Source organism: Mchenga conophoros, linkage group LG8 (assembly GCF_057382185.1).
Source record: "Mchenga conophoros isolate Kocher_MC1m ecotype Shallow Benthic linkage group LG8, M_conophoros_male_GT1.1, whole genome shotgun sequence".
NCBI classification, from domain to species: Eukaryota; Metazoa; Chordata; class Actinopteri; order Cichliformes; family Cichlidae; genus Mchenga; species Mchenga conophoros.
Window position 1 is genome coordinate 17,512,608 of NC_140533.1, and position 27,680 is coordinate 17,540,287.

General features: G+C 39.0%; 2 protein-coding genes across 6 annotated transcripts in view; both read left to right on the forward strand.

The window, feature by feature from the left end:
* The first annotated feature begins 7,610 nt into the window (after positions 1 to 7,610).
* LOC146568517 (cystine/glutamate transporter-like) lies at positions 7,611 to 20,904 on the forward strand. Of its 3 annotated transcripts, XM_085284595.1 has the most exons (14): positions 7,611 to 7,711; positions 14,702 to 14,937; positions 15,314 to 15,440; positions 15,518 to 15,633; positions 16,808 to 16,957; positions 17,582 to 17,681; positions 17,858 to 17,902; positions 17,986 to 18,109; positions 18,196 to 18,299; positions 18,377 to 18,473; positions 18,765 to 18,914; positions 19,028 to 19,205; positions 20,216 to 20,325; positions 20,431 to 20,904. In XM_085284595.1, exons 1-13 carry the CDS (start codon positions 7,653 to 7,655, stop codon positions 20,278 to 20,280), a joined length of 1,551 nt encoding a protein of 516 aa, XP_085140721.1. In that variant the 5' UTR covers positions 7,611 to 7,652; the 3' UTR covers positions 20,281 to 20,325; positions 20,431 to 20,904. The 3 variants fall into 3 exon arrangements, with proteins under 3 accessions (XP_085140721.1, XP_085140720.1, XP_085140722.1); XM_085284594.1 differs by having other exon boundaries at positions 20,216 to 20,898; XM_085284596.1 differs by having other exon boundaries at positions 16,832 to 16,957; positions 20,216 to 20,891.
* A 503-nt stretch (positions 20,905 to 21,407) lies between these two features.
* Positions 21,408 to 27,680, forward strand: part of afap1l2 (actin filament associated protein 1-like 2) — a 45,406-nt gene continuing 39,133 nt past the window's right edge. For all 3 annotated transcript variants that reach the window (XM_085284599.1, XM_085284601.1, XM_085284600.1), the window contains exon 1: positions 21,408 to 21,562. In XM_085284599.1, coding sequence (XP_085140725.1) covers positions 21,547 to 21,562 — 16 coding nt within the window. In that variant the 5' untranslated portion in view covers positions 21,408 to 21,546. The remainder of the gene's footprint in view (positions 21,563 to 27,680) is intronic.

A 27,680-nucleotide genomic window follows, 5' to 3' on the forward strand; every position in this document is an offset into this window, starting at 1 on the left:
AACCAAACACAGCCTGCGCATGCGTACGGGAATGGAGTTCATTTAAAGGTAGAGTGTCGGAAATCTTTATAACTAGGCTATGCGGCAATTAAATCCTATTAAGCTTTATAAGGTCAAGCACACTGTTGTGTCCCGCTGACATATTATTTATTCTTAAAGCATCTCACAGGCAGAAGCCAGTAACGTACGGAACAGCTGTCACGTGATTATAATCACTGTTCAAAAAGTTGTTACATCTCTCTCCACGTGTAATAAATGTAAATACTACTAATAATAAAGCCCCCCCCCCCCCTTATTTATGTGATTTGACCTTGTTTAAATACACAAAACTGAAGCAAAACTTACATGTTTAGGCTATATTTAGTTATTTAGTAGATGTACCGCAAATAATTTAATTTTTTTTCCAAACGTGTTTTGTTTTTGTTTGTTTGTTTATTACTAGAGGTAATATATGCAAAAATACATGTAAAGATAAAAGTAACAGTGGATGGTATGTTGCAGTCACATTTAACAGTCACATGTTGTAGTCCATGTGTAATGGACGGAATTTCTTACATCCCTAGGGGATTCAGAAATACTGGGAATAGTTGGTGTACAAAAGGTCATGCATCAGGTGTAATGAGGCCTCTTTGTCTCCCTTAATGATGGAGGCTGATTGAACAGAGTGTCCCAAGCTGCATGTGTACAGTAATTGTACCACTGGTGAGTTGAATTTTAAGGTTTGGCACTCCCGGGTGCTTTTGCACTTGCTGCAGTAGGTGCTGGTGGGTTAAGGGAAAAGCTAAACACAAGTATTTTTTTTCAAGCTGGATGCTTTACTATAGCTGAGACAGAGAGACTAATCTCAAAGCAGTTCTTCAAGAATCATAAACCTACAGCTGCCTGGGCTGTGTGGACAAGAATTTCTGGTATTAACTGAGCACATATGTGTATAAACCCATGATATTTTTATAGTAGTTAAATTTGTGCTGTGTCTGAGTCTAATTCTTTTTTTCTCTCTCTTTCCAATTCTAGTCAAGTGCTGATTATTTTACACTTTTAACTGTTAAACTGTTGTTTGTTCTCTTGGTGATTTGTCCTAATGATTTTTAATCATGGCCCTTCTGTCTTCTTCAGAGTTTCCTAGTGGCAGCCAGTCTGCACACTTGGGGCAGTATGGTTTATGGTGGCTGTGCAGTAGTATTGGAGTGTGATCATTTAGTTTGTGTGAGTGGTAACTGTACTGCAACCTCCATCTGCCCTCTTTTTTGCAGCATAACCTTTAGCAGGGTCAGTGGATTTTTTTTAATTAATTGATTTGCATCCCCTAAATGTTTATAAAATGAATAAAAGCGCTAAAGTTTTGATAACGATGCCACATTACTTTATTGAATTCTATTCATACATTTTGCTATAATTTACTGGGCATTATTATCCTGGAGGTGGTGGTGGAAAAACAATTCAGCAAAACTTGAGGTTTGCATATGATTTTGAACAATTTGGTTTTAATAATTTTTCACAGCTCTGCTATGCACGTATAACCTCTGCATTTTAAGTACTTATACTGCAGGATCAATTCGTCTGTAAAGAGTTTATTACTCTCTGACACTCATGGTTGGTAAAATAAATCAGTGACGAGGTCACTGTGTGACCGCAGCTTTTTTTAAAAGTCATTTATCCTTCAAATGTTTGAAGATGCTCTATTGTGACTGTGCCCTACGTTAGATCCAGCCTGCCTCTGTGGAGAGGCACTTGTCTTTGTTTGGGAATGGGGCTCTCTATTGTGGTGACAGCTGCCAAGCTGAAGAAGCTGACACACAGCAAAGTATGCAGTTTCTGGATGCAGCTGTGAAGAGAGTGATATGATAGGTTTACTTTTATTTTTCTATACCATGCATATGGTGATTCATTGACAGATGGATCCTGGTATCTGCTATAGTAGATTTGAAATGGGTATAAAATAGGATGGACATCTACACCTTAACTGTACTGGCATTGTAATCAATAAATTAATGTTTTAAATCACAATTACACTGTTTTTGAGTTACAACCCTTCAATTAAATATATGTTCTTTGTTAGGTAGATAATTTTTTGGGGAAAAAGCCACATTTTTGTAGTTTTGCCTTGGTACACCACCACAGTGCAATTTAACTAAATCAATGTTTGAGTTTTACAAAAAGTTTACATTGACTGTTCAGGAATTGCAGCCAATTTTATACAGCCTCTCATTCTCAGAGCCTCAAAATTAATCAGACAACTGCCCGACAAGCAGTTTCACAGCCAGGGGAGGCCCCTTCTCTTGTTATTTCATGACAACCGTGCAGACAGAAACAGACAGAATATGTGAAGTTCATTCAGAGTGTTGAATTTGCATTTTACAGCTTTTCACTGTAATTTTAAATTTGAGGCCCAAAGAAATGTCAGTGCAACAATCTAGTAGATCCTTAAACAGAAAGAACTCACTAGGGAGTTCAGCAATAGCAGAAAGTCTCAAAGACTACAGAAGACCACTAAAGTGCATGAATTGTTAACATGGGTTAAAGAAATTACTTCACAACATCTAACCAAACCAAGGATGCTCAAAAACAGGTGTATCAATGACATAGTCTACAATGAAGAGGTAACTTCATAAATGAAAAGACAAATGGCTTTACAAGAAGGTGCAAACCGCTGGTTACACTCAGAGTCAGAGTCTGAGTCTGCACAGCTCCCAGAAAGAAAAAAAAACTGTTTGGATAGATCAAACCTAAGATTTGCTTGTACTAGGATGATAGGAAGAAAAGCTTGGAGGAAAGAAACAACATGATGGTGGCAATGTGATAGTATGGTCACGTGACTCATGGCCACTAATGTTTATTGATTGAGTGACTGCTGATAGAAGCAGCAGGATAAATTCTGATATGTAAACTGCTATACTCTGCTCAGATTGAACCGAATACAGCAAACCAGTGTGAATGGACAAAAAACTAAGACAGTATAGCCAATGGACCTTTTTTCAGTTGCTGGAGACAAAAACAGAAAGTCTGAAAGCAGCAAGTCAAAGCAGCTGCAGTAAATTCCCAGCAGAAGATCTCAAGGGCGAAACCACAGCATTTGGTGATGTTGGGCAGTCACTGACTGCAAAGGATATTGATCCAAGTATTAAAACAGCCCTATTATTAAGTCCTCTGAAAATGGAGTGGGGGTTGTGTGAACAGTTAATGCTAAAAATCTCTTTAATTAAAGCTGGAAAACTGCAATTCAATCACATGATAACTGATTGATTTCAAATCCTTAACAGCAATTGTTTAGCAGATTTATTTCTGCACTTCCACAGCTTCACCTGCAGGTGCCACTGTTGCACAGCCACACGTTAAACGAATATTGCAATGTGACGAAGCCTCTTTTAATTAATGCATAATCAACAGCAACACTAAAACAGATTTTGCAATAAGGTTTATCTATACAGGGTGATCTGCTGGTTTTCCTTTAAGACAGAAAACTGTGCACAGTTATGCTACATTACTAACAAGTGCAGCATGAAATTCCTCCAGAAACTGACCTTACATTCATTTATACTGCAGTTTACAGCTTTTTCATATTTTCAGACACATTGTTGACTATATGTTGTCATAACTCAGTCATCATTCAAGTACTTGGAAGTGAGTAGCTGAAATCCTGTTTTATAAACTATAAGCTTCATCCCAGTTTGTGTTAGAGTCAGGGTTAATCTAATATGTGTATTTTGGATACTGTGGAGATACAGAAATTATTTTATTGCTGCCATATAATCTGCATCATTATAATTGCATTAATAACATTCTTTACAGCATTATTTCATGTAATAATATTTCTCACAGTATTGATACTGCATTACAGCTGTTTATTGAAGATGTCCATTTGAGAATCCTTCCATTATGTTAACTTTTATTACAAGTACGGTTAGAAGTATTTTATACACATTGCATATCTGTGCTTATTTTGAGTTGATGTTCGGTTCATTAAGGGTCTTAAGCTTCACTGGCGTGACTGTCCAGGTGATACATGCTGAGGGAAACTAGAACATAGAAGGATAACTGCAATGCATGCTTGCAGTACATATAATACATATAATCTAGGAATGTGTCCGGCCTGAGACCTTAACTCATTTGGTGTCTTACTATATTTTATTCTACTTGGTAACAGATGATCAGAGTCAATAATTAGCCTCAGAGACCCTGAGGGCTTGAAGTTTATTACCTTGTATGGAAGGTTTTATAGAAAAGAGAAGTTCTATGTCTGCTTATCGCTATTAAAGATGTACGATAAACTGTGACTAATGTCTGGAACCTATTTTAATCTGTCATTTACGCCATGGGGGGGCGTGTACCCCACTGCTTTATAAGTATCCACAACATGTATTTTGGTCAGAAGACATATGTTGATGTTTTCTCCGGGCTGTTAATAAACTCAACGTTTGATTGCACTTTTCTGGGGCCTCCGTGGTTTGTGACACTGCTCTACATTGATCGATTTTGCGACAATACTTACAATCCAAACTGTTAGTGATTTTATTCAGAATATAATCCTTTAAGAAAATTCTATCAAAACTTTTTCCAGGCTATCAAAAGTCTGGTAGACAGCGTTTTAGTTCCCTCAAAAAGTATTGCCTTAGAATATCCTCAACCTTCACGCGAGCCACCCAGACTCTTTGAAATCTGAAGAACCACTGTTTATTTTTCAAAGAGGTTAAATCATGATCATACAAGAACCAAAAACAATATTATTCAGTTTTGACTTAGATCTCCTCCACTTAAGCCATGGTGAGAGCCTGCTGGCGTTTAGTCAGGTGCACGCACCTCTGTGGTGCAGGGAAATAGGCACCATCTCTACAAGGTGTAGTATTTCTAAAGCCAGTGCCCTCTACATTCTTCTTCTAACTTTTCCCAAAAAACAGGGAGGTAGAGCAGAGTCATTGGGTTTGACTTTTGCTGGAAATTCCCAGACCTAACAGTGAGTAGACGGCACATGGTTTAGACTGGGTTAGATGAAAATGCTCATATAAATGGGAGGTCTTTTTTCAAGGGGATTGAAGTGGTGCTTTATGTGTCTTTATATACAGTGGGGCAAAAAAGTATTAGTCAGCCACCGATTGTGCAAGTTCCCCCACTTAAAATGATGACAGAGGTCAGTAATTTGCACCAGAGGTACACTTCAACTGTGAGAGACAGAATGTGAAAAAAAAAATCCATGAATCCACATGGTAGGATTTGTAAAGAATTTATTCGTAAATCAGGGTGGAAAATAAGTATTTGGTCAATGACAAAAATACAACTCAATACTTTGTAACATAACCTTTGTTGGCAATAACAGAGGTCAAACGTTTACTATAGGTCTTTACCAGGTTTGCACACACAGTAGCTGGTATTTTGGCCCATTCCTCCATGCAGATCTTCTCGAGAGCAGTGATGTTTTGGGGCTGTCGCCGAGCAACACGGACTTTCAACTCCCGCCACAGATTTTCTATGGGGTTGAGGTCTGGAGACTGGCTAGGCCACTCCAGGACTTTCAAATGCTTCTTACGGAGCCACTCCTTTGTTGCCCGGGCGGTGTGTTTTGGATCATTGTCATGTTGGAAGACCCAGCCTCGTTTCATCTTCAAAGTTCTCACTGATGGAAGGAGGTTTTGGCTCAAAATCTCACGATACATGGCCCCATTCATTCTGTCCTTAACACGGATCAGTCGTCCTGTCCCCTTGGCAGAAAAACAGCCCCATAGCATGATGTTTCCACCCCCATGCTTCACAGTAGGTATGGTGTTCTTGGGATGCAACTCAGTATTCTTCTTCCTCCAAACACGACGAGTTGAGTTTATACCAAAAAGTTCTACTTGGGTTTCGTCTGACCACATGACATTCTCCCAATCCTCTGCTGTATCATCCATGTGCTCTCTGGCAAACTTCAGACGGGCCTGGACATGCACTGGCTTCAGCAGCGGAACACGTCTGGCACTGCGGGATTTGATTCCCTGCCGTTGTAGTGTGTTACTGATGGTGACCTTTGTTACTTTGGTCCCAGCTCTCTGCAGGTCATTCACCAGGTCCCCCCGTGTGGTTCTGGGATCTTTGCTCACCGTTCTCATGATCATTTTGACCCCACGGGATGAAATCTTGCGTGGAGCCCCAGATCGAGGGAGATTATCAGTGGTCTTGTATGTCTTCCATTTTCTGATGATTGCTCCCACAGTTGATTTTTTCACACCAAGCTGCTTGCCTATTGTAGATTCACTCTTCCCAGTCTGGTGCAGGTCTACAATACTTTTCCTGGTGTCCTTCGAAAGCTCTTTGGTCTTGGCCATGGCGGAGTTTGGAGTCTGACTGTTTGAGGCTGTGGACAGGTGTCTTTTATACAGATGATGAGTTCAAACAGGTGCCATTCATACAGGTAACGAGTGGGGGACAGAAAAGCTTCGTACAGAAGACGTTACAGGTCTGTGAGAGCCAGAGATTTTCCTTGTTTGAGGTGACCAAATACTTATTTTCCACCCTGATTTACGAATAAATTCTTTACAAATCCTACCATGTGGATTCATGGATTTTTTTTTCACATTCTGTCTCTCACAGTTGAAGTGTACGTCTGGTGCAAATTACTGACCTCTGTCATCATTTTAAGTGGGGGAACTTGCACAATCGGTGGCTGACTAAATACTTTTTTGCCCCACTGTATGTGTGCAAACATGGCCCAAGATTCAATGAGAGTTTCAGTGCTAATTTGGAGCAATGTTGGTGACCTCTGTCCTCTGATTCACAGCCGAGGAATGCTCTTTGTGCTTCAATCAGCAGCAGAACCAAGGAGAGTAGCCTAGTCCACAGCAGCGCCCTTGACTCAAAAATGCAGTCACATAAACCTCAGGTGTTTAAAATCTCGCCACTGCTGTTACACAAATACATGCAAATACCTCTCTCTCTCTCTCTCTCTCTCTCTCTCGCTCACTCACACACACACACACACACACACACACACACACACACACACACACACACACACACACACACAAAAGGCAAGCATGATGACCCCAAATCATCCGAATCTGAATGTTTAGGACCTTGAACATCCCGCGCAGTCAGGGCCTTACAAAGGTCTACTGCACAATAGGAATTCCCCAGTTGGATTAACTAGACAGTCCTTGGACACACACAGAAAGAGTGGAGGAGAAAAATGCCGGACCACCCCTGTTTTCAGTTCATGCTGAGCCACCATGCCTGACTCACATTCACACTTTAAACACTCACTGAATGCAGTATGATAAAGGCATGGGTCAAACGATTCAGAACGGCGTTCCGGCACTTTTTGTTAAATCTTATAAGACGTTTAATACAAAATAATGTAAAGTCAATCTTGTTTTTCATGTAGTCCACCCTGGCCCTTCCAGTGGATGCCATGGAAGCAGCTAAGTCACCACATGTTGTCACCCGCACACGTCCTCAGAGTGGTGTCGATGCAAAGAAGATGCAGGGACAAGATGTTTCTTGAAGTGGCGTCTAATTTCAAATGCAACATTTCAAATAGCTCAACGAATATCACCAAAGAAACAAACTGTTCTCTAACATTTGCAACATACTGCGTCTGCGAGCTACCGTTATCTGCAGTTGCTGTAGCTGCAGTTTCCTGGAAGAAAAAGAAAAGTGAGTGTGAGATAAGTTCACACATAGAGATGGAGGACGACAAAAGAGAAAGAGGTCAGGAGAGGAAGATGGGAGAGTCTCTTCAAAGGTAAGGACCAGAAATTTAAAGCTTAAATCTGAACAACAATGAATGCTATTATATATGTCAGTTTAACCATTAAAATGAAATTTAAATAATATAATGGATCAAAGTAGGCATCCAGATACCTTTAACTATGGCTGACTTACAAGACCGGTTCCTAGAAGTAGTAATCGTGAGTAATTTTAATTTTAATTTAAGCTACTGATGTTCTTTCCAAATTCCACCTTTTACTAGCATTATACTGGTTTGACTCATTCCTCAAATCCCACTTTAACCACTGGATGAAGCACAGAAAAGGCTGACATCATCTGCTAGCCATAGTTTCAAGCCTAGGATCTGAAAAAAGAAAAAACAGAACAATGTTTCTCTAAAAGAGATTAAAAGCGTTTCCTTAATTAAAAATTGGATTTATTAATGGAAAGAAAAAGAAAGGGTGTTGATCCTACCTCGCAAACAATAATTAGATCAAAGAAAATTTACGTATAGCTCACATGACCTTGTGGACACAGACGTCTTTGTTTGACGATGAAGACAATGAAAAGTGGTTGAAATATCTGTAAGACTCAAAAACGTGGGCAAAGATGCAAATACATACTCTTTATTCATTATCATGCTCACTCGTCTTGATGTTTTGTTTTTTATGTGATCCATAAACAGTGTGAACAGCACATACAGTCCCGTGAAAAAGAAAGTTTTTACTGGGCTGTGTGAAATCCTGTGAAAAACTGAGTAGCCTACACCCGATCATTCATTTCAACCATCTTTAGCAGCAATAATTTGAAGTAATCATTTTTTCTCTGACTTTATCGGTCTCTTACATTATGGAGGAATTTCGGCCCACTCTTCCTTACATCATTGGGCTTCAGTTCTTTGAGATTTGGAGGTGTTCATTAATCCGCAGCTGTCTTTGGAGTGTTGCAGCACTATTTGTTTTTCAGCAATTCTGTTGTAGACTTGCTCATGTCCTTGAGATTGCTGTTCCACTAACCCAATTTCAATCAAGATGTAGCTGTTGGACAGATGGGCTCACTTTGACTCTAGAATACTTTGGTATTGACTGCAAGGTGCCCAAGTCCTCTGGTAAAATTGGATGTCTCGAGAACGGTCTCGAGACCACTTTTATGTGGTCTTGGTCTTGTCTTGGTCTCGCTGTCTCAGATCGACATAGTGGTCGGGATATTTGGGGTCAACAGTATCCATGACACACAACGTAACGTTCGATAATGTGTCATGCGCAAAAGCTTTAGCTCTAAGAGCCGTGCTTAGAGAGTGCTTTGTAGTGAATCAGAAGAGTCGACTCCCATTGAGCGAGAGCCGGCTCCTCACTTAATTTCTTTTCGCTGCTCAGCTCTCACACAGTAGCTCAGCTATGCTCCAATCCCTCCATATTGTGGCCAATCACATGCGAGGATATAGGATAATATCATTATGTAAAAAACAGAGAGGGTGAGAGACGCGATAGTCAAGTGGAGCGTGCGTCTGTCCTCTCAGTAAGTGAGTGAGACTGTAGACAGCAGTGAGGAGGGCTGTGCGAGTGCATCGCAAAAACACATAAATATGCCTGGCACCCGTGGCTGCAATTTAAAGACTTTTTTTGTCTCGGTCTTGGTCTTGGTCTCGTCTCGACTTTGTCTTGGTCTTGACTCGGTCCGTCTTGGTCTTGGTCTTGTCTTGGTCTCGATACCCTCTGGTCTTGGTATTGTCTTGTTCTTGGTTTAGGCAGTCTTGACTACAAGTCTTTACTCTGGCTTCAAAGCGAGTCCATTACCACTCCACCACTTTGAAAGGTTTTATGAGACGTCTGTGCTGATATGCTGTATTTGGTTTTCACTCAAATTGGCGCTATACTTTATGACTAAACATCTCCACTTGAATTCTGTCTGTCCAAAGGAGAGAAGTCTTGTTGTTTGTTCGGGGAAACAACTTTTCTAACCATGCTCGGGCGATCGTGGCTCAAGAGTTGGGAGTTCGCCTTGTAATCGGAAGGTTGCCGGTTCGAGCCCCGGCTTGGACGGTCTCGGTCGTTGTGTCCTTGGACAAGACACTTCACCCACTGCCTACTGGTGGTGGTCAGAGGGCCCGGTGGCGCCAGTGTCCGGCAGCCTCACCTCTGTCAGTGCGCCCCAGGGTGGCTGTGGCTACAATGTAGCTTGCCATCACCAGTGTGTGAATGTGTGTGTGAATGGGTGGATGACTGGATATGTAAAGTGCTTTGGGGTCCTTAGGGACTAGTAAAGCGCTATATAAATACAGGCCATTTACCATTTACCATGCTGCCATGTTCTTTCTAGCACAAAGAGGTTTTTTCCTTGCACACTGCACAGCCTGATTTTGAGTTGAATTTACTTGGACGTCCACTCTTGGGATGCTTGCAGCATCTTGTTAACACACACCTGAGTGCTTTAGACCTGCAAACTGCCAAAACTTCTACTTTCCAGGAGGTGGTCACACTTACTGGTGATCAGTTAAACAAGGGGATTTGTAGCACCTGCTTGTTCTTTACCCTCTTCATTCTTATGGGAACAGTGAATGTGGACTTTCTTTTTCACACGCCTGTAGAAAGTCTAGTTATTACCATTTCTATCTACTAACACATAGTGGCATGGTAGCCTCTCGCCTGTCCCAGTTAAGCTGTTAAAACACTTTAGCTATTTTTCTTAATTAATTAATGAATTATTTTTCTGTGCACTCAAACCTTTTCATTTAGAAAAGGAATTATGGACATATAGATATCAAGATATAGGCCCCTAGAAGCTTAATCATACCCTGCCTTGACACTACCAGTGTTAAAACACCATCAGATAAATTGCTTGTTTTCCATCTAGACTTAAAAAATTAATGATCATATGTTTGTAGTGGTTGCTCCTGGTTTTAAAATTGCAAGACTGTCATCTGTGCTGATTCATGTCAGTAAAATCTACAACTAATCTCTCTGTTATTTTGTATCTTGTTTTGTCCTTGAATCACAATAGCTTGTTCTTTTATAAATACACTGTGTCATTTATCATGGTTGGGACAAGGTGTCTGACATGTAGGCCATCAAAGACTACATAACACAGTTTGAACAGCCATTCAATGTGATAGCCATATCGGAGACCTGGATAACTCCTGGAAAAGAAGAAGACTTTAAAATAAATGGATATGAATTCCTTCATGTAGACAGGATCAACAAGAAAGGAGGTGGGGTGGCACTTTACATTGATAAAAACCTAAAGTACAAAAGAATGGGAAGAATGACAACTGTTATTGATGGAGTGATGGAATGTTTATCAGTGGAAATAAGTATAGAAAAAAGGAAAAACCTAATTGTCAGTTGTATATATAGAACACCAGGATCTAAGATTGAGATATTTAAGGATAATATGGAGGACTTATTTACAAATATAAATCAGAAAAGAATGTTTATTTGTGGGGACTTTAATATTGACTTATTGAATCCAAATCATAATAAGAGTACAGAAGAATTTATTGATTCCATGTACAGCATAGGTTTATTTCCACTGATAACAAGACCGACCAGAATAACATCTCATTGTGCAACTCTATTAGATAATATATTTACAAATATAATAGAAGGAAAGATAAAAAGTGGGCTGTTAATCAATGATATAAGTGACCATTTACCAGTCTTTGCATCGTATAATTGCCATTATAAAGTGAACAACGATGGACATAAGATTATTTACAAAAGAATAAGAACAGAGAAGACCTTAAATTGTCTTAGAAATGAACTTTTAAAGCAAGATTGGAATATTGTATATGAACAAACAGAAGTTAATAAAGCTTACGAAGGATTTTTAAGAACATTTAACACATTACTTGATAAAAACTGCCCAGTAATTGAAATCAATAGGAAACACAACTATGCAGGAAGACCATGGATGACAAAAGGACTACAAAATGCCAGCAAAAAAAAGAATACCCTATATCGAGAATTCATAAAAAAGAGAACAATAGAAACTGAAATGAAGTATAAAACTTACAAAAATAAATTAACTAATATAATGAGATCCTGTAAAAGAGAGTATTACATTAAAAGGTTAGAACACAATAAAGATAACACAAGAGATATATGGAATGTATTAAACAGAATAATCAAAAATGAATCAAGGAATAATGATTACCCTGGGTACTTTATAGAAGGGACAAGAAGTATTAATAACATGGAGGAGATAGTAAATGGCTTTAATGAATTCTTCGTAAACATAGGGCCAAAACTGGCAGAAGAAATAAAGGTTGATGGAATAGAAAGGGACACTGGTGAAAATATTGAAAGGAATAGTAGCTCAATGTTTTTAAGAGCAGTGGAAGAGAAAGAGATTTATGACATGGTTAGAGGACTTAAGAACAAAACCAGTACAGACTGGAATGATATTGATATGGTAACGGTAAAGACAGTTATTGATGGTATCGTAAAACCATTAAAATATATATTCAACTTGTCGTTTCAAAAAGGAGTTTTTCCACAAAAAATGAAAGTTGCTAAAGTTATTCCCATTTACAAAACCGGTGAAAGACATCATTTTACAAACTATAGACCAGTGTCAATACTCTCCCAGTTCTCTAAGATACTGGAAAAACTCTTCATAAAAAGATTTGACAGTTTTGTGGAAAAATATGAATTAATGACAGATAGTCAGTATGGGTTCAGAAACAACAGATCAACAGCTTTGGCACTGATAGATTTAATGGAAAAGATAACGGAATGTATGGATAATAAGAGGTATGCGCTCGGAGTTTTCTTAGATCTAAAGAAGGCGTTTGATACTGTTAATCATGAAATTCTATTAAAAAAACTGGAAAAGTACGGGTTTAGGGGAGTGGTTTTGGAATGGTTAAAAAGCTATGTAGGGAATAGGCAACAATATGTACAAATAAATGAATATAAATCTAATTTGATGGATATAGCTTGTGGAGTACCTCAAGGTTCAGTACTGGGTCCAAAAATGTTTATTATGTACTTAAATGATATCTGCAGAGTATCGGAGATTTTAAAGTTTGTAATATTTGCAGATGACACAAATATACTGTGTTCAGGTGGGGAATTGCCACAGGTTTTGGAAATGATCACACAGGAATTAACGATATTAAAGAAGTGGTTTGATATAAATAAATTATCATTGAATCTCGATAAAACCAAATTTATGTTGTTTGGAAACCAAAAGAAAAACATCGAAGTAGAAATATGTGTTGACAATGTATATTTAGAAAGAGTAAATGAAATAAAATTTCTTGGGGTGATCATTGACCACAAGCTCTGTTGGAAGCCACACATTACTTATGTTCGGGGGAAATTGGCACGGGGCATTGCCGTCCTGGGAAAAGCAAAGCATATGTTGGATCAGAAAGCACTGCACATTTTATACTGTGCTTTACTACTGCCATATATGAGCTACTGTGTAGAGGTCTGGGGAAACACATACAAAAGTAACACACAAACAATAACTATAATACAGAAAAGGGCCATTAGATTAATAAATAATGTAGGGTACAGGGACCATACAAATGCACTCTTTGTCAAAATGCAAGCTATTAAATTCCAAGACTTGGTGAAGCTTAAAACAGCGCAGATAATGTATAAAGTAAGAAATAAACTGCTTCCCAAAGAAATCTGTAAATTGTTCATAGAAAGAGAAGGTGGGTATAACTTAAGAGGGAAATGGAATTTAAAAATACAAAGTGCTAGAACAACTTTAAGAACTATGTCAATCTCAATTGCAGGAGTTAAATTATGGAACAGTCTAACAGAAGAAATAAAAGACAGTCAAAACATAAAACAGTTTAAAGTAAAATATAAAAACCTAATTTTAAATAAGTATAAGAATGAAGAAAACGGGGTTAACCCAGGATGGTAATGTTGCTGGTAATGGTGTTGCGGTTCTTTTTTGGTTGTTTTTTTGTTTTTTTGTTTTGTTTTGGTTTGTTGTTTTTCCATAACTTGTGTATCTGCAAATATACACATTCTGTATTTTTCATATGAAAGAAACTATACTGTGGTGGGGCTTGCTAATTTCTTGTTTTTGATTTATGTATGTTATGTCTTGTTTTACTTCATATGTTTATATGTTTCATATGTTGTTTGTTTAATTTAAGACAAAAAAAAAAATTAAATGAATGAGAGGTAAAACTTGAGGGGGTAGGGACAAATAAGTAAATACTTCAGCCTACTCCTTTTCAAACAAATAATGGAATGATATTTTGTAATGATTGTGAAGGCACATGTTTGAAATGTTTGAAATAAAAATGAACTGAACTGAACTGAACATGTAGGCTTTAACATTTACAATACATTATGTTGACTACATTTTAATCACAAAGGTAATAAATTCTTAATGTAGCCCTTAATATGCTCAGACAGATAGTTTCACAATGCATTAGAGTGCTTTAGCAGCCTTTCAAGTGGATAGTTTATAATGTTAATATTTAAAAATGCAGTCTGCAGAGATGATATAAACCACATTGCTTAGGTTTACACTAATACAGCTTCACATTGTAAACATTTTACTCCCATACTGGTCAAACAATCTTCAAAAAGGTTTATTTAACTTGACAAAGAAACATGAGACAATCTGTAGCTGAATTCTTTTCATAAATTTGTAAATATCAGTGACGTGTTGTGACTTTTACAGGAAGGGAAGCAGTGATAAATGAACATTCTGTAGTAGGTAGACAAATGAGAACACATAAACTGTGTGAAACCAGAGGAAAATGACAGCTTGTGTGAACCTTGTTAAAAGTAGCTATGTGCAGTCTATGTAGCTGTTTCTGCAACATCCCAACTCTTTTCTCTTTGAGTCTAAAAGGACTCTGACAAGCTCCACACAAAAGCGTCAAGGCTTAAAGCTGTTATGTTTAATGGCTGAAGTTTGGAAGAGTACTGGCTTTGTTCCCTAGTCAGGCTGGACAATGGAGTAAGAGCGAGTGAACACAGAAAAACGTGTAGGTCGAGGCTTCTTTCTGTTATAGCTTCAAGCTCATTTACTTTGTGACCTGCAGCCACGGACAAATGGGACACACACAGATGAATAAAGAGGACGATAACAAGAAGAAGACGGACGAGGAGCTGGTGCACCTTCGGAGGGAGATTGGGCTGCTGCCTGCTGTATCTTTCATCATGGGAACAGTGGTGGGCAGTGGGATCTTCATTGCACCGAAGGGAGTCCTAATGAACAGTGGCAGCGTGGAGCTGTCACTTCTAGTGTGGGGACTGTGTGGGGTCCTCTCCTTGTTTGGTAAGATCTGAATAAAGTGTATTCTGTCTTTTAAAAGCTGTATTTATGTCTCAAGCTTAAAATTCCATAAACTGTAAATTAAAGATGTCAATTCATTGTTTCGTGAACTACACATTTTGAAGCATCATGTTGCAAGCTTGGTTATCAAAGTTTATCAAAGTTCATCAATAATTACAGATGTAAAAATAAATCTCTTAAGCTGGTCATAAATATTACATGTAATAGGTATCTTCAATGTATACATTTGTCTAATAACCACAAAATCTGATTTGAGCCCAACATGATGATCAAATTCTTTAAAGGTTTTGTCAGAAAGGCCTTTGATTGTCAAATCACAATCAAAAAATTTTCATGTGCTTATTTTCTGTTCTTCCAGGGGCACTGTGCTATGCTGAACTAGGCACCACTTTTACAAAATCAGGGGGTGACTTCACGTATCTATTGGAGACATTAGGACCCCTTCCTGCTTTCCTCCGACTCTGGGTTGAGTTCTTATTTATCAGGTAAGATTATTATTTATCAGGCTAGAGTTATAAAATAGAGTCAGCGCTTAATCACTGAAAATATTTTTAATATCCAGACCAGCTTCGACTTCCCTTGTGTCCTTGGCCTTCAGTCGTTATGTGGTGGAGCCATTCTTCGCACCATGTGCTGCTCCGACAATGCTAATCAAACTTGTGAGCATCCTTGGAGTGAGTGAGTGGTTTTCAGTTCTCAGTGTTGTGCGAAAGTCTTGAGTCTACCTTGATTTCTTTATGTTTTGCTTCCAAATAGACTGTCTTGTAATAATTTTTCTCTAATTTCTTTAGCTGACTCTATGAAGAACAGAAAAGATAACAGGGCAAGAGATTGTATTTTTGCTCTCACAAAGTGATTCCTAAAGTGTTATTAACCAAAAACCTCTCAAGTGTGCAGTGTTTCCTTTGAAATGTTGAGGAAATGGGAAAAAGTGGTTAAAAGAATCTGTAGCAGATGAACAAAATCCAATGAACATGTCCTTAAGTTATAGGAAAAATCCAGTAGAGACTGGGGTATGCATCTAGGCCTTCAGGTAATCCATCTAAAATTCACAGAAGCCGTATTAGAAATGGTCTAAGTGGAAGAGTGTCTGTTACAAAGCCACTGAGGTATGCTACAATACAACTAACTGAAAGTCTGGTTTCATGGAATATTGTTTTGTTCAAATCACTGAGGTACAACAGTGAGTGTCTGAACCAGCTGTAAAACACAGTGGAGGCTCTGTCATGGTTTGGGGCTTGATTTCATGCTGTGATTTTGGAGATCTTGTCAAAATTGTTGGAATTCTGAACACACAAAAGAAACGTCTGACTTTTATAAACCTTTCAATATCAGCTGGAAAGTATCTGACTGGGAATATTTTCATTTTTCAGCTTGAAATGATCCCAAATACCCTGCCAAAGCAGTAAAAGTATATGTGAATAGAAAAACACACAATTGAAAACTATCAGTCATGGACTCAGATCAGAGCTCAGATCTGAACTTGACAAAAATCAGCTTGAGAGAGGAAAGAAAAGGAGGCAGCCAACATGTAAAGAAGATCTTTGAATGTCCTTCAAGAAGCCTGGAGAACTAGGGAGTTCAAGAATAAAGGTCGGAGTACCAAATCTTTAAAGCTCATTTAAATTGTAAAAACAAGTTTCTGCAATTTTGTACAAACTTGTTTTGCCTATATACTTCCAAACAGAACACATATTTCCATGCGTGCAGAAATTTTACTCATTCATCTATTTCCCATTTTCCTTGCAAAATATAAAGAGATGAAGAATGACTCAACAACTTTGCACAGTCCTGTATTTTTATTTTTTTTACATGTTTGTATTATACTAACCACAATAGTTTATTTTGCCAGTTGTTTATCTTTGTGTGTCTGTAGCATTTCTTGTGGCAGTCAACTGCTGGAGTGTGCGCATGGCATCTCACATCCAGGTCTCTTTGACTTTCATTAAGATGTTTGCTTTAGTCCTCATCATCATCCCTGGCATCATTGCTTTGGTCAAAGGTGGGAACACGTAATTGTTATTTCTGAAGACACAGACTTCCTAACTGTAAAGATCCACCCAAAAAAGAAAATAAAAAATACTGAAAAAAAGCTGAAAAAAGTAAGAAATACTAAAAAGAACCAGCTTCAGGAACTAATTAGGTTAACTAGCAACAAATGAGCAATATGACTGGATATAAGAAGAGCATTTTAGAGAGTTTCTCAGAAGTAGAAATGTACAGAGGTTCACTACTCTGCAAAAAAAAAAAAAAAAAAAAAAAAAAAAAATCAGAATAATGTAACATTCTTGCACAGTGGTAAAACATGGCTTTGGCCCAAATTTATGTTCAATCGAAAATACGACATTGCTTTTCAGAGACTGGGATTTTCTCTGTGTGATCATTCAATATATTTTCCATGTTCAGTTGTGCACGAAATATAAGATTTGTAAATTCTTGCATCGTTTTTGTACATTTTTGCACAGCAACCCAAATTTTGCAGAATTGATTTTGTACTACTACTACTACCACTAATAATAATAATAATAATAATAATAATAACAACAACAACAACAATAACAATAATAATAATAATTACAATGCATTCAGTTGGTTGTCATCTCTTTCTGTATCATCCTTTTTGCAGGAAAGACTGAAAACTTCCAGAATGGTTTTGAGTTTGAATCATTAACATTAGACAGGCTGCCACTCGCCATCTATAATGGCCTATATGCCTACACTGGATGGTAAGCAAACATATTATATCAGGAGAGCTGCTACAAATACAAACGATTTTAACATGTTTGGGTTTGGTTTTTTTTACCATAATTTATACAAAACTATTTTGCTTAGCTTTGTACAGTCCATTAAATCATACTGTTACAAACATCAGATGCCTGTGTCATTCCTTATTTTTCTTTAGGTTCTGTTTGAACTTTGTCACAGAAGAGGTCAAAAATCCAAGCAGGTAGATTGCATCTTCATTTTTTGTTTCTCAGACCAAGTTGGCTGCAGCTCTTATATCACTCTGTCTGTATCCTGTCTTAACAGAAACATCCCACTGGCAATAATCTCGTCAATGGTGACCGTGACAGTCTTATATGTGCTTGTTAATGTGGCCTACTACACTATGTTGGCTCCCACTGAGCTGCTGCTGTCTGATGCTGTGGCTGTGGTACATCACATTCTGTACTGTATTAAAAAAGAAAAATCAGAGCGATGTGTGTACAGAGTTTGTGTGATAAGCTCTCTGTCCCGCAGACATTCGCCACCTGTGCTCTTCAGGGATTGGATTCTGTAATTCCAGTACTTGTGGCCTTATCTTGCCTCGGAACACTTAATGGTGGCATCTTTGTGTCACCAAGGTATTCGGACCTCATAAAACATGATTACTGCCATCTTTTCTGTGGCTTTGAACTCATGTGAGAGCTCTGTCTTGCAGGATGCTTTTCGTTGGAGCCAGAGAGGGCTACTGGCCACAGATCTTTTCCACAATCCATATCCGCAGACACACACCTTTACCTGCTTTGCTGTTAATGGTAAAGAGCTGTCCACACATTATAAACCAGTCATCTACGTAAATAAATAGTAAAACGCTTTGAAAATAAAGTACAGAAGACAAGGCATTGGTCAAAAACTCTCAAAGTAGAATGTTTAATTTCAACCAAGAATAAGTCCTAATATTTTATCGTGAATATCTTATTAAATATATTTAAACTGTATATTTAATTCACCTTAAAAAGATATGAGATGATTCTTGATTCTGTGTATTTAATCACTGTGTGTGTAACAGTGACATAAGAGTTACTCTGTTTTCTGTGTGTCTCCAGTACCCACTGATGGTGATCATGTTAATCAGTGGAGATATTTCCCAGCTCATCAGCCTTACCTCCTTTTCTTGTTGGTTCTTCATTGCCTTGGCAACCTTGGGGATGCTCATCCATCGATATCGTTTCCCCCTCCACCCTAGACCTTTTAAGGTTAGCATATTGTACTGAATTGCAAAGCCTTTTTGTCTTACTACATGTTAAACTGAACAATTTATTGGTTTGTTTGTTTATGTATTTGCTACATTGTGGTTATTAACATTAAGGTGCCGTTGGTCGTCGCAGTCACCTTCACAGCGGTGTCTTTCTTCATTGTGGGTCTCTCTCTTTACTCGGACCCTTGGAACACAGGATGTAGTTGTGTAGTTACATTGTCTGGGGTTCCAGTTTACTACATGACCGTCTACCACTTTTGCTTGCCCCCCACATGGAGGCGAATCTTCAGTAAGTCTCATACCTGCAAAGCATTTGAAGTCCTAGTCCATCTGTCCTGCAAGATGGACTAGGTCTCTCACAGAAACACGTGGTTGTTGTGAAAACACTGCGTCACTGCAGTTTTGCCTTAAAATGTATTATCCAGATTTTGATGGGGAAGTCTAGCACCTGTTTGCGTGTAAAATCTAGGTGGTTTTCCATCAGCTGGAAGTGAAATCATGCAATATGCATACTCATTTTGTTACAAAACATCCCTGTGAATGAGGAAGTTAATGACTGAAATCAACTCCTTGCAGAACACGGACACTTTTATTTGTAGTAGTGCTGAAACTTCCCTACTCCTATCACTATCTTACAAATACCCATAAGTCCAATATAAGAGGTGTAAGCAATAATAATAGAACGATAATTTCATTATTTATTTAAATATTTTATTTTGAAAATACAGTGACCACAATGTGGATAACACAGGAACCACAAAGTTTTCCAGTTTTCCACGTAATGCACTTTTTATTAAAGATTTGATTTATTAAGGGAAAAATGTTATTCAACAAAGACGAATGGGCCAAAATTCCTCCACAGCGATGTAAAACACTCATTGTCAGTTATCGCAAAGTCTTGATTGCAGTTCTTGCTTCTAAGAGTGGTACAACCAGTTTTTAGGACAACTACTTTTTTACACCAGGAAGGTTTGGATAACATTTTTGCCTTAATAAACAAAATGATCGTTTAAAGACTGCATTTTGGATTGATTGGTGTTATCTTTGTCTAAGATTATACATTTTTTGAAGAAACATGGGAAACATGTAAGTGTGACCAAAAAAATAAATAGAAGAAATCAGGAAGTGATACATAACATCTTCACAGCACTGTATGTGAAACACGAACCTTGGGCTATTATTAAGTCATCAGACTCTGAGCTGGGTCAGACCATTCTTTAGGAAGACAGAAAGATAAACATCTTAAGAAAGAGAGCACTTCTTGACCTGTGCATAATACTGTTTCTCCAACATTCCCAGATTATTGCAGCAAGCAGCTGCAGATCCTTCTTGAAGTGGCTCAACAGGAAGTCAAGACATGCTGAAGACCTGCTTTCTACCAATATACTTCCTGGATAGCATCTTGACAGGTTCTAAAATTTTTGGAATAGCAAAGGGGGAAATTAAACAAAAAGAAAATCCTCTGGTTGAGGAATTTTAGTTAGAACACTGAAAGTGGTCGTTTTTTTCTCAAGGTGACTGCTGATGGGCTCCTGAAGCTGCCAAGATCTGTAGGAGCCATAAAACATTGTTCTATCCGAAGGCTGTGTTTTATTCCTGTCATGGTTCCTTTAGATCTTTTTTTTTTTTTAAAGAACTATTGGTTATTTCATGTTTTTCTTTTGCTGTCACTGAATATTTTAGAATGTTTTTCTTTTTAACCCCCCTTTTTGTTTATTTTTCAAATAAATCTTGCTTTTTTTTCTCTCTTCTATATTCACCTACATATTCATATTCTGTGTCTGCATTGAATAAACACAATATGTTCACGTCTTCAAATACCAGAGTGCGTGTCGTGCGTTTTAATCATCTTCTGGAGCATGATCTGCTACTCCGCTTCACATTCCTCCCATACTTCCACCCGGTCACGGTTCTCCCACGGGGATTCTCGATTGTTTAGGCAGAGAACTTCACTTTTCTGCTGCAGGAGAGAACGAGAGAGCTGGAAGGCGACAGGAACTCACTTTCATGTGAGTGCTTATTAGCAGTCAAGGATGCCAATCCAAGATTTGGTAAACAGCAGTTTCTACCTTTCTGGATTTGGAGGATTTCTGGTGTTTGCCTGAGGATTTGTTATGTTACGGCAAAAACATAATCAATTGACATGAAACAGGGTTCCTCTCTTTAGCATTAGCCTTTTATTCGACCCAAGATAGGCAACTGAAGCACAGCAGAGAAACAGATAAAATGAGCTTCTGGATACGCGGACTTCCCTTTAGTTTCCACTTTAGCGCACGCATTTAAATGCCCTTAAAGACAGCTCATTCCCCCAGTTTGTCACTGAAAGTCTACGGGCGTGGATGTTTGAGTGACACCTGGATGATGGTCTTGAAGCAGCGACGTAGTCTCTGTCTGGATGCTGCAAACTTGGAGGTGGAGGAGGTGTGGCAAAAAAGAGAGATGAGGAACAAGAGGAGAGCGCTGTTGTTCCGTCACAACTCAGCGTGTCCGGCTCAGTCAGTGTATTGTTGAAAACGGGAGGGTCGGGCTACATTCCGCATTAGCTGCAGAAGTAGTGCCATCATTGAGGAACTTGGCCGCAAAGTTTCGTTGGGATTGATTCGTTTTATGAGAGCTGAAGGGGCGAGCGAATGGAGAAGCACAAAGGTAAGAGGAGAGGTTTTGTGTCAAGAACATGAGAAAGGGCTGCTGACTTCTCGGGTGGGATTGGTGACACTGCTTTCTTGTGAACAGTTGTAATAAAAAGTGGTACTGTGCAACACGCAGGGTAGACAAAAACAGGCTTGCGGTGAATAATTACTCGGGTTTTTACACGGGAGAATCTACTGCTGTGACTTTATATACTTTCGAAATGAACGATTAAGAAAAGCATCTTCAGATAAAAGTTGTTTCGGTTGTGCTTGTTCTGTTCTGCTGTGCTGTGCTGGAATAACACACTGTTTTCAACATGTGGATCATTTAACTGTCGGTCACCTGCCACTCATTAAGGATGTAACCAAAATAACCCGGGACACGAAGATGGCTTTTCCACGACCATTCAAAGTTGGGTTCCATAAAATTGTTTACACTGTGGCTTCTGATGAATTCCATTAGCTGCAACATCGTTCTCACAGCATTCCTCAAATTCCTGTGGTTATTTGCTCGCGAGGGGATGAGCAAGGTCCTTTTAATGCTTCCTGATTAACACAATCAGAGTTTAAAATAAAGTTAGGTGAATCTCACCTCGCTTGCCTAACTGCAAAAGAAAAACAAAACATCGCTCTTTGGACCTCTGCACTGCTGAGAGGAGTGACTGTCCGACTCCTGGCTGGAGTAGAAACAATGGCAACTAGTCAAAAAAGTCTTGCTCCCACATTCCCGTTTACCAGCTGACTGGTGAGCCCAGACTGCTAACTCCCACAGCCCATCAGATTACACAGTCAGTGTTTCAAGCAGCCACTTACAGAGGTGTTTTATGCGTATGTGCATTTTTCACCCACTGTGGGAGAATACCAGCTGAGGCGTTTGACTGATTTTTTTCTTTTCTTTTCACATATCCCTTATGTTTGTTTTTGTCTTAGCTGAACACAGATATATCTGGAAATGTTTTTATTGGGCTCAGAGGAATTTTCCTCTCCTTTGTTACCCGCCATTCCTCCCAAGATTATGCCAGATTATTTGACAATGACAAAAACATCAATGATATAATAACAAGTAATAACATGTAATAACATCCGTCGCCCTCATGTAACAAACAGTGATGTTGTCATGTTTTAGGACCGATGATATTACAGCGATCGTCCACCAGGGGAGCCACGTTGCTCACTTCACCGCCTGCTGTGTGTGTGTCAGTGGTTTTAAAAGTAGTAAGAAGTGAGATTTGCACCACTTTCATTTGATGCCTATCAGGTCATCCTGATAGGGGATAAAGGTGTTTAAAATGCCAATGATTCGATGAATTATGAGTCAGCAATGAAGGGGAGGCAGAGGCAACAGACTTGCAGTGGGGATGTAATTGATTAGAGAAGGGCAAAATTGGGCGGGTAAGAAACAGGCTGCAGAGAATGAGTCGGTGTGTTCAGGCTGAAAAAATGGAAAAAAAGCTGGACTGCACCTCTTTTGGCAGCGCACTAGGACAATGAATTAGATACTAACAGCCACAGGCAACCATTGGAGGGGGTACAGTAAAGGGAAACCTGGGAAAATTCAGGGAGGCCGATGACAAGGAAAGGTATTATTTAGTATTCTGGAAATGTTTCGTGCTTCTGAAATCTGACTCGTGCCGGTTTTCTTCCAGAGAAGCAGCCCAGCAGCTCATGCCACTGATTCTCACACCTTGTGCCAGAGATGAGGATCGAATTAGTTCAGCCACCTGGAGCTTTGTTTGGTTTCCATGACCTCTGGGCTGTCGTGAGACATATTTGGGAATCGATTATTACAAAAGAGAACGCACACTTCTGCAGCTCAGCCAAGAGACGATTAGAGCCCTTCTTACTCAGCCATTGGCCCTGAGCTCGCTTTGCCCTGCACCTGATTAAAACCCACATGCTGGTGTTTTAGCCCACAAAATATTAAATAATCAGAGCGGTCGAAATAGTTATACAGTCCTCTTTTTTCACAGATTACTTACTGATACCAGATGTCTTGTTAACTGTGTCTTTATCAGCTGATAAATGGATGAAGTCCTTAGACACCCTCATATTTTCATAGTATTGGCTTGACATAGAAATTATACATTCATAATATACAAGTGGAACTATAGAAATAATTAAAGTGTAATTCCACTAAATGTTCCCATAATGGGAATAGAAGCATATGTTTATTTTCATCTAAGATCCTTTCCAGTATTTATTATCTTCGTTTCCTTGTCAATCAACGGCTTCCACCTAATGCCCTTGTTTATTTAGCCTTCCATGCTAATATGGATCCCAGCAATTTGTGCCTAAAGCTATATGCTACATATGCCTGTCTTCCAGTTCTTCACAGCTGCGTTTCACCCATAAAGGCGACGGCTTCTTTTCTCGCCTCAGCCATCAGTCTTCTTCTCCAGCAGTGATCTGCCTCTGTGAGCAGTTCCAAAAGAATATGCAAGTAAAATGGAGGCATGCTGAAAGATGTGCTTGTGGACATTGTTGGTTTAGAAGATTATGCAGAAGACTCACAGATTAAAACTGTATGAATTTGAGGAGTGGTGGAGCATAGTTTTTAAAAGTTTTAAAAGTTTGCAGTAAAACAAGAATGTGCTGCCATGCGAGTGAAGTGATATTTAGGTGAAATTAGTGGAGAGCCCTCTACAAGCTGGAGCAAAGGCACCCCTAAAGGCACAGGTAGCTGTAGGATTTGGACCCACAGCACAGTCATATTGGTGTTCAAACAGGTGCAATGTTTAGTCAAGAAGTCCCTCATTTACCAAATGAGAACCCATTAATATCATTTGTGGTCATTTTGCTCAATTCAACAACGAGTGCTTGTATAACACAGTAGTGACCAAATCTAATGTATTTTTAACCATAAGTATTTGTGTGCTGTGTGTGGCTGCAGTGAAAGACGCTGTGCACAAACCGCTAAATGCTGAAAAGCTATTTTCACTTTTCTTAATCTGTGTATGCCAGTAATGGCACACTTTTTATTACAGTGCCACAAACGCCAAACCTTGAAAACATCTTCAAGTTCAAAATCCCATAATTTATCAAATGAAAGGAAGGGATGGAGTTGGAAATAAAAAAATTCATTGACCTTAATTCACATATTATTTTTTGAACAGTTTTACAAATCCAAAAGGCACCGATCCCCTCCTAAATGTCTTTTTAAGCCGGTATCTCCATATTAGCATGCTCTTCAGTCTGTCAGCACAGATCATGCCAATCAATTTAAGGTGCTTTTCAGCGCAGCTTAACAATATGAAACTGTCAGTGGGTCTAGTGGGTTTGACCTGCTATCAGCTCAGCAGTAGCTTGCTTAGATGTAGACCATTAGAGCTGGCATGGGGTCTCCTGGTTCACTCGTATGTGTGTCATGGGATGAACTTGCCAACGGGGAGTGAGTGAAGTGTGGGTAATTCAGGAAGCTGGATGAGGCTATAAAAATGATGAAAAGAAAGGCGGTCTTCCTGTTCTGTGTGAGTTTGGCTCTTTTTGCCCTCTGGCTTGCACTCTCGCCCATTTTTAACACATCAAACGTGTCTTTGGTTTATGGATCCAGCTCTGGATCAACCTGTACTTTGTTTGCTTCTCACCAGGTACACTTTTGTTGGAGAAGGTACACTTGTAATCACACACTCATATGCACAGTCTCTCCACGAAGGCCTTCTTGGCAGCCTTTCTGTGGGATATTTAACTAAGCGAAGAAACTTTAATGTGGCTGGACTGAGGCTGGGAATTGCCGCTTCTAGTCTGTCACTTTTTTTTGTATCATTGAGTCAAGAAGTTTGACACATTCGTAAAGCTTTGTCTTTTTTTCTGAATTAATCAGTTTAGCGCTACTCACTTAAAAGCCACACAAAGTGTTACATACATGCACACACACATCACACCAGAGAACAGCGGTGTGAGGAAAGCGTCTGAGGGGAAGCAGTGAGGAGGTTTGAGTGAAGGATGCAGGCGGGGTGGTGGATTAAGAAGGGGACGTGGAACCTCACTGAGCCTCCTCTGCCTTATGGCCCAGGGGCTGACAGATATTTCATCTCTGTGTGTGTTTGTGAGAAAGGCCAAAGGCAAGGAGAAAGTTTGTTTTGGAGCAAGTCTTATGGTACAAAGTTAATGTAATTTTTGGCTGCCTGGAGAATGTAATTCTAGGCTGAATTTAGCCTATTTACTAGGTATTTGTTAATTAGCTAGCTATGCTTTGGCCCATCTACTGTTGCATGCTTAGCAAGGAGAGGGAGACAGCAGTGTCTAGGCAGATTTATCCTTAGGTTTGCACTTGAAGCAACCCTTTCAATGGATCCACTGTTGATTAAATCATGATTAGAGCAGCTTAGAAGATGGTGTTTTGAATCATTAGTCTCTGTTTATAATATAATTTCTGAGCATTATTAAAATTCCAGCGCATTAAAAATGTCAAATTAAGCCAACAACTCAGACACTAAGCTTCAGCGATGAGCCAGATTTCGGCATCGTTTTTATTTTCTCCCCGAATCTCATGTATACGCAGCCTCACAGACACAAATTTGCAGCATCACATCTTTAATCCGACGAGTCGACTCTTCAGCTTTGGCGTTTATCTACACTGTCTACTGTAACCTGCACTGAATCCTAATCAAGACAAAATTGTGTAAGCAGAGCAAGGCCTCTTCCTAAAATCAACAAAGATTTACTTGGGCTTTTAGAGGCCATTAGCATGCTTCAGCAGTGAAAAACTGCCTGATTTCTCCAAGGGCTCAGATGTAAGCCTCAATATAAATGAGATGGCACAGATCTAAAGAAAGACCGCCAAAAAAAAAAAGAAAAGAAAAGAGTGTAAAGAAAGTTGAAGCGTGATTCGAATAAAGGCAAGATTCAATAGTTGGGGCAGAGGGAAGATAAAAGAGGAGACACTTGAAAAAGAAAGTGGAATGACTCTTGATAAGTGGCTTCTTTATAACTTCTTTCATCCTTATAGTTTAACACCTCAATGGGAGGGTCAGCATGGAGAGTTTGCCCTTGTGAGCTTTGTGCGAATTCTTCTTCAGCTCAGAGTCTTATGTTGTCATTCGCCCATGCCGTGCCCACTCTCTTTTACCTTCTTAATTATATGACACTGTTTCTTTGCAGGTTGTTCCTCCTTCCTTGTTCATGCTGTTATTTTTATCCTCCAAAACGAAAGGAAAAAAATACCAAAACAAATAGTTCTCTATTGTGAGCAGTCATGACTTCAGGTTTTTGTTTCTATCAAAGACTTGGGAGCTGATTTCACTGATCTGTTCCTGTTTTTTTAGAGAGGGGTGTGTGTGTGTGTAGTGCAACAGCATGCTGCAGTGTTCAAATCAATCGACTATTTGGGCTCTTGGCTATAATAAGACTGCTGAACGCTCTCAAGCCTTACTTGTATCAATTCCTCTGCAAAACTCTTTCTCAACCTCTATCACCTTATCAGAAAGTGAGACTGCTGCAGATTATTTTTGGAGCACTTTAAATTGAACCATGATTTATATTTTGTATTGCTGAAGAAAACTGTCTCATAGAAATTATGATGATGAACAGCCAAACAGAGACTTTTTGAACAAAATCCAGTCGCTTCCAAATTGTTTTAATTTACATATGTGACAAGTAGCAAAATGTGTTGAGCCTGACGACCAAAACATGTCGCTACAAGACCAGCTTGTAGTAACAAGGCTCGGTATGAATAGGCTTGTTTTTTTTTGTATTTTGCTTTCATCTCATTCAGTACTTTGAAACAAGTCCTTGGACCTGAAAGTGCTACTGTAGTCAGTCCTTCTGGGTAGTTAGCTTGGCATTACACAGAATTAAAACCCACAACTACTGGTCTCCATGGCCTCGCCGTGCAATGAGCAGTGACGCAAGTGACTAGGATGTGAAAAAACAAAAAACCCCACATCTCAGTGGTTTTTGAACACTGCTACATGCTAACGTAGGAACTTGTAATCACTGGTGATCTTCGCTATTCCTTTGTGTGTTCTTATTATGTTGTGACTATATGTAGGTGCAAAGACTTTTTGTGTTCTTTCGGCGTCCCGTTTTTAGATATATGGTCCAGATAAAACACAATATTTGCTCTCAGAGGTGAGGTTTGTTCTTTGTACATTGTCTTTATGCTGAAATTCAAAGGCATTTTGGCATAATGGTAC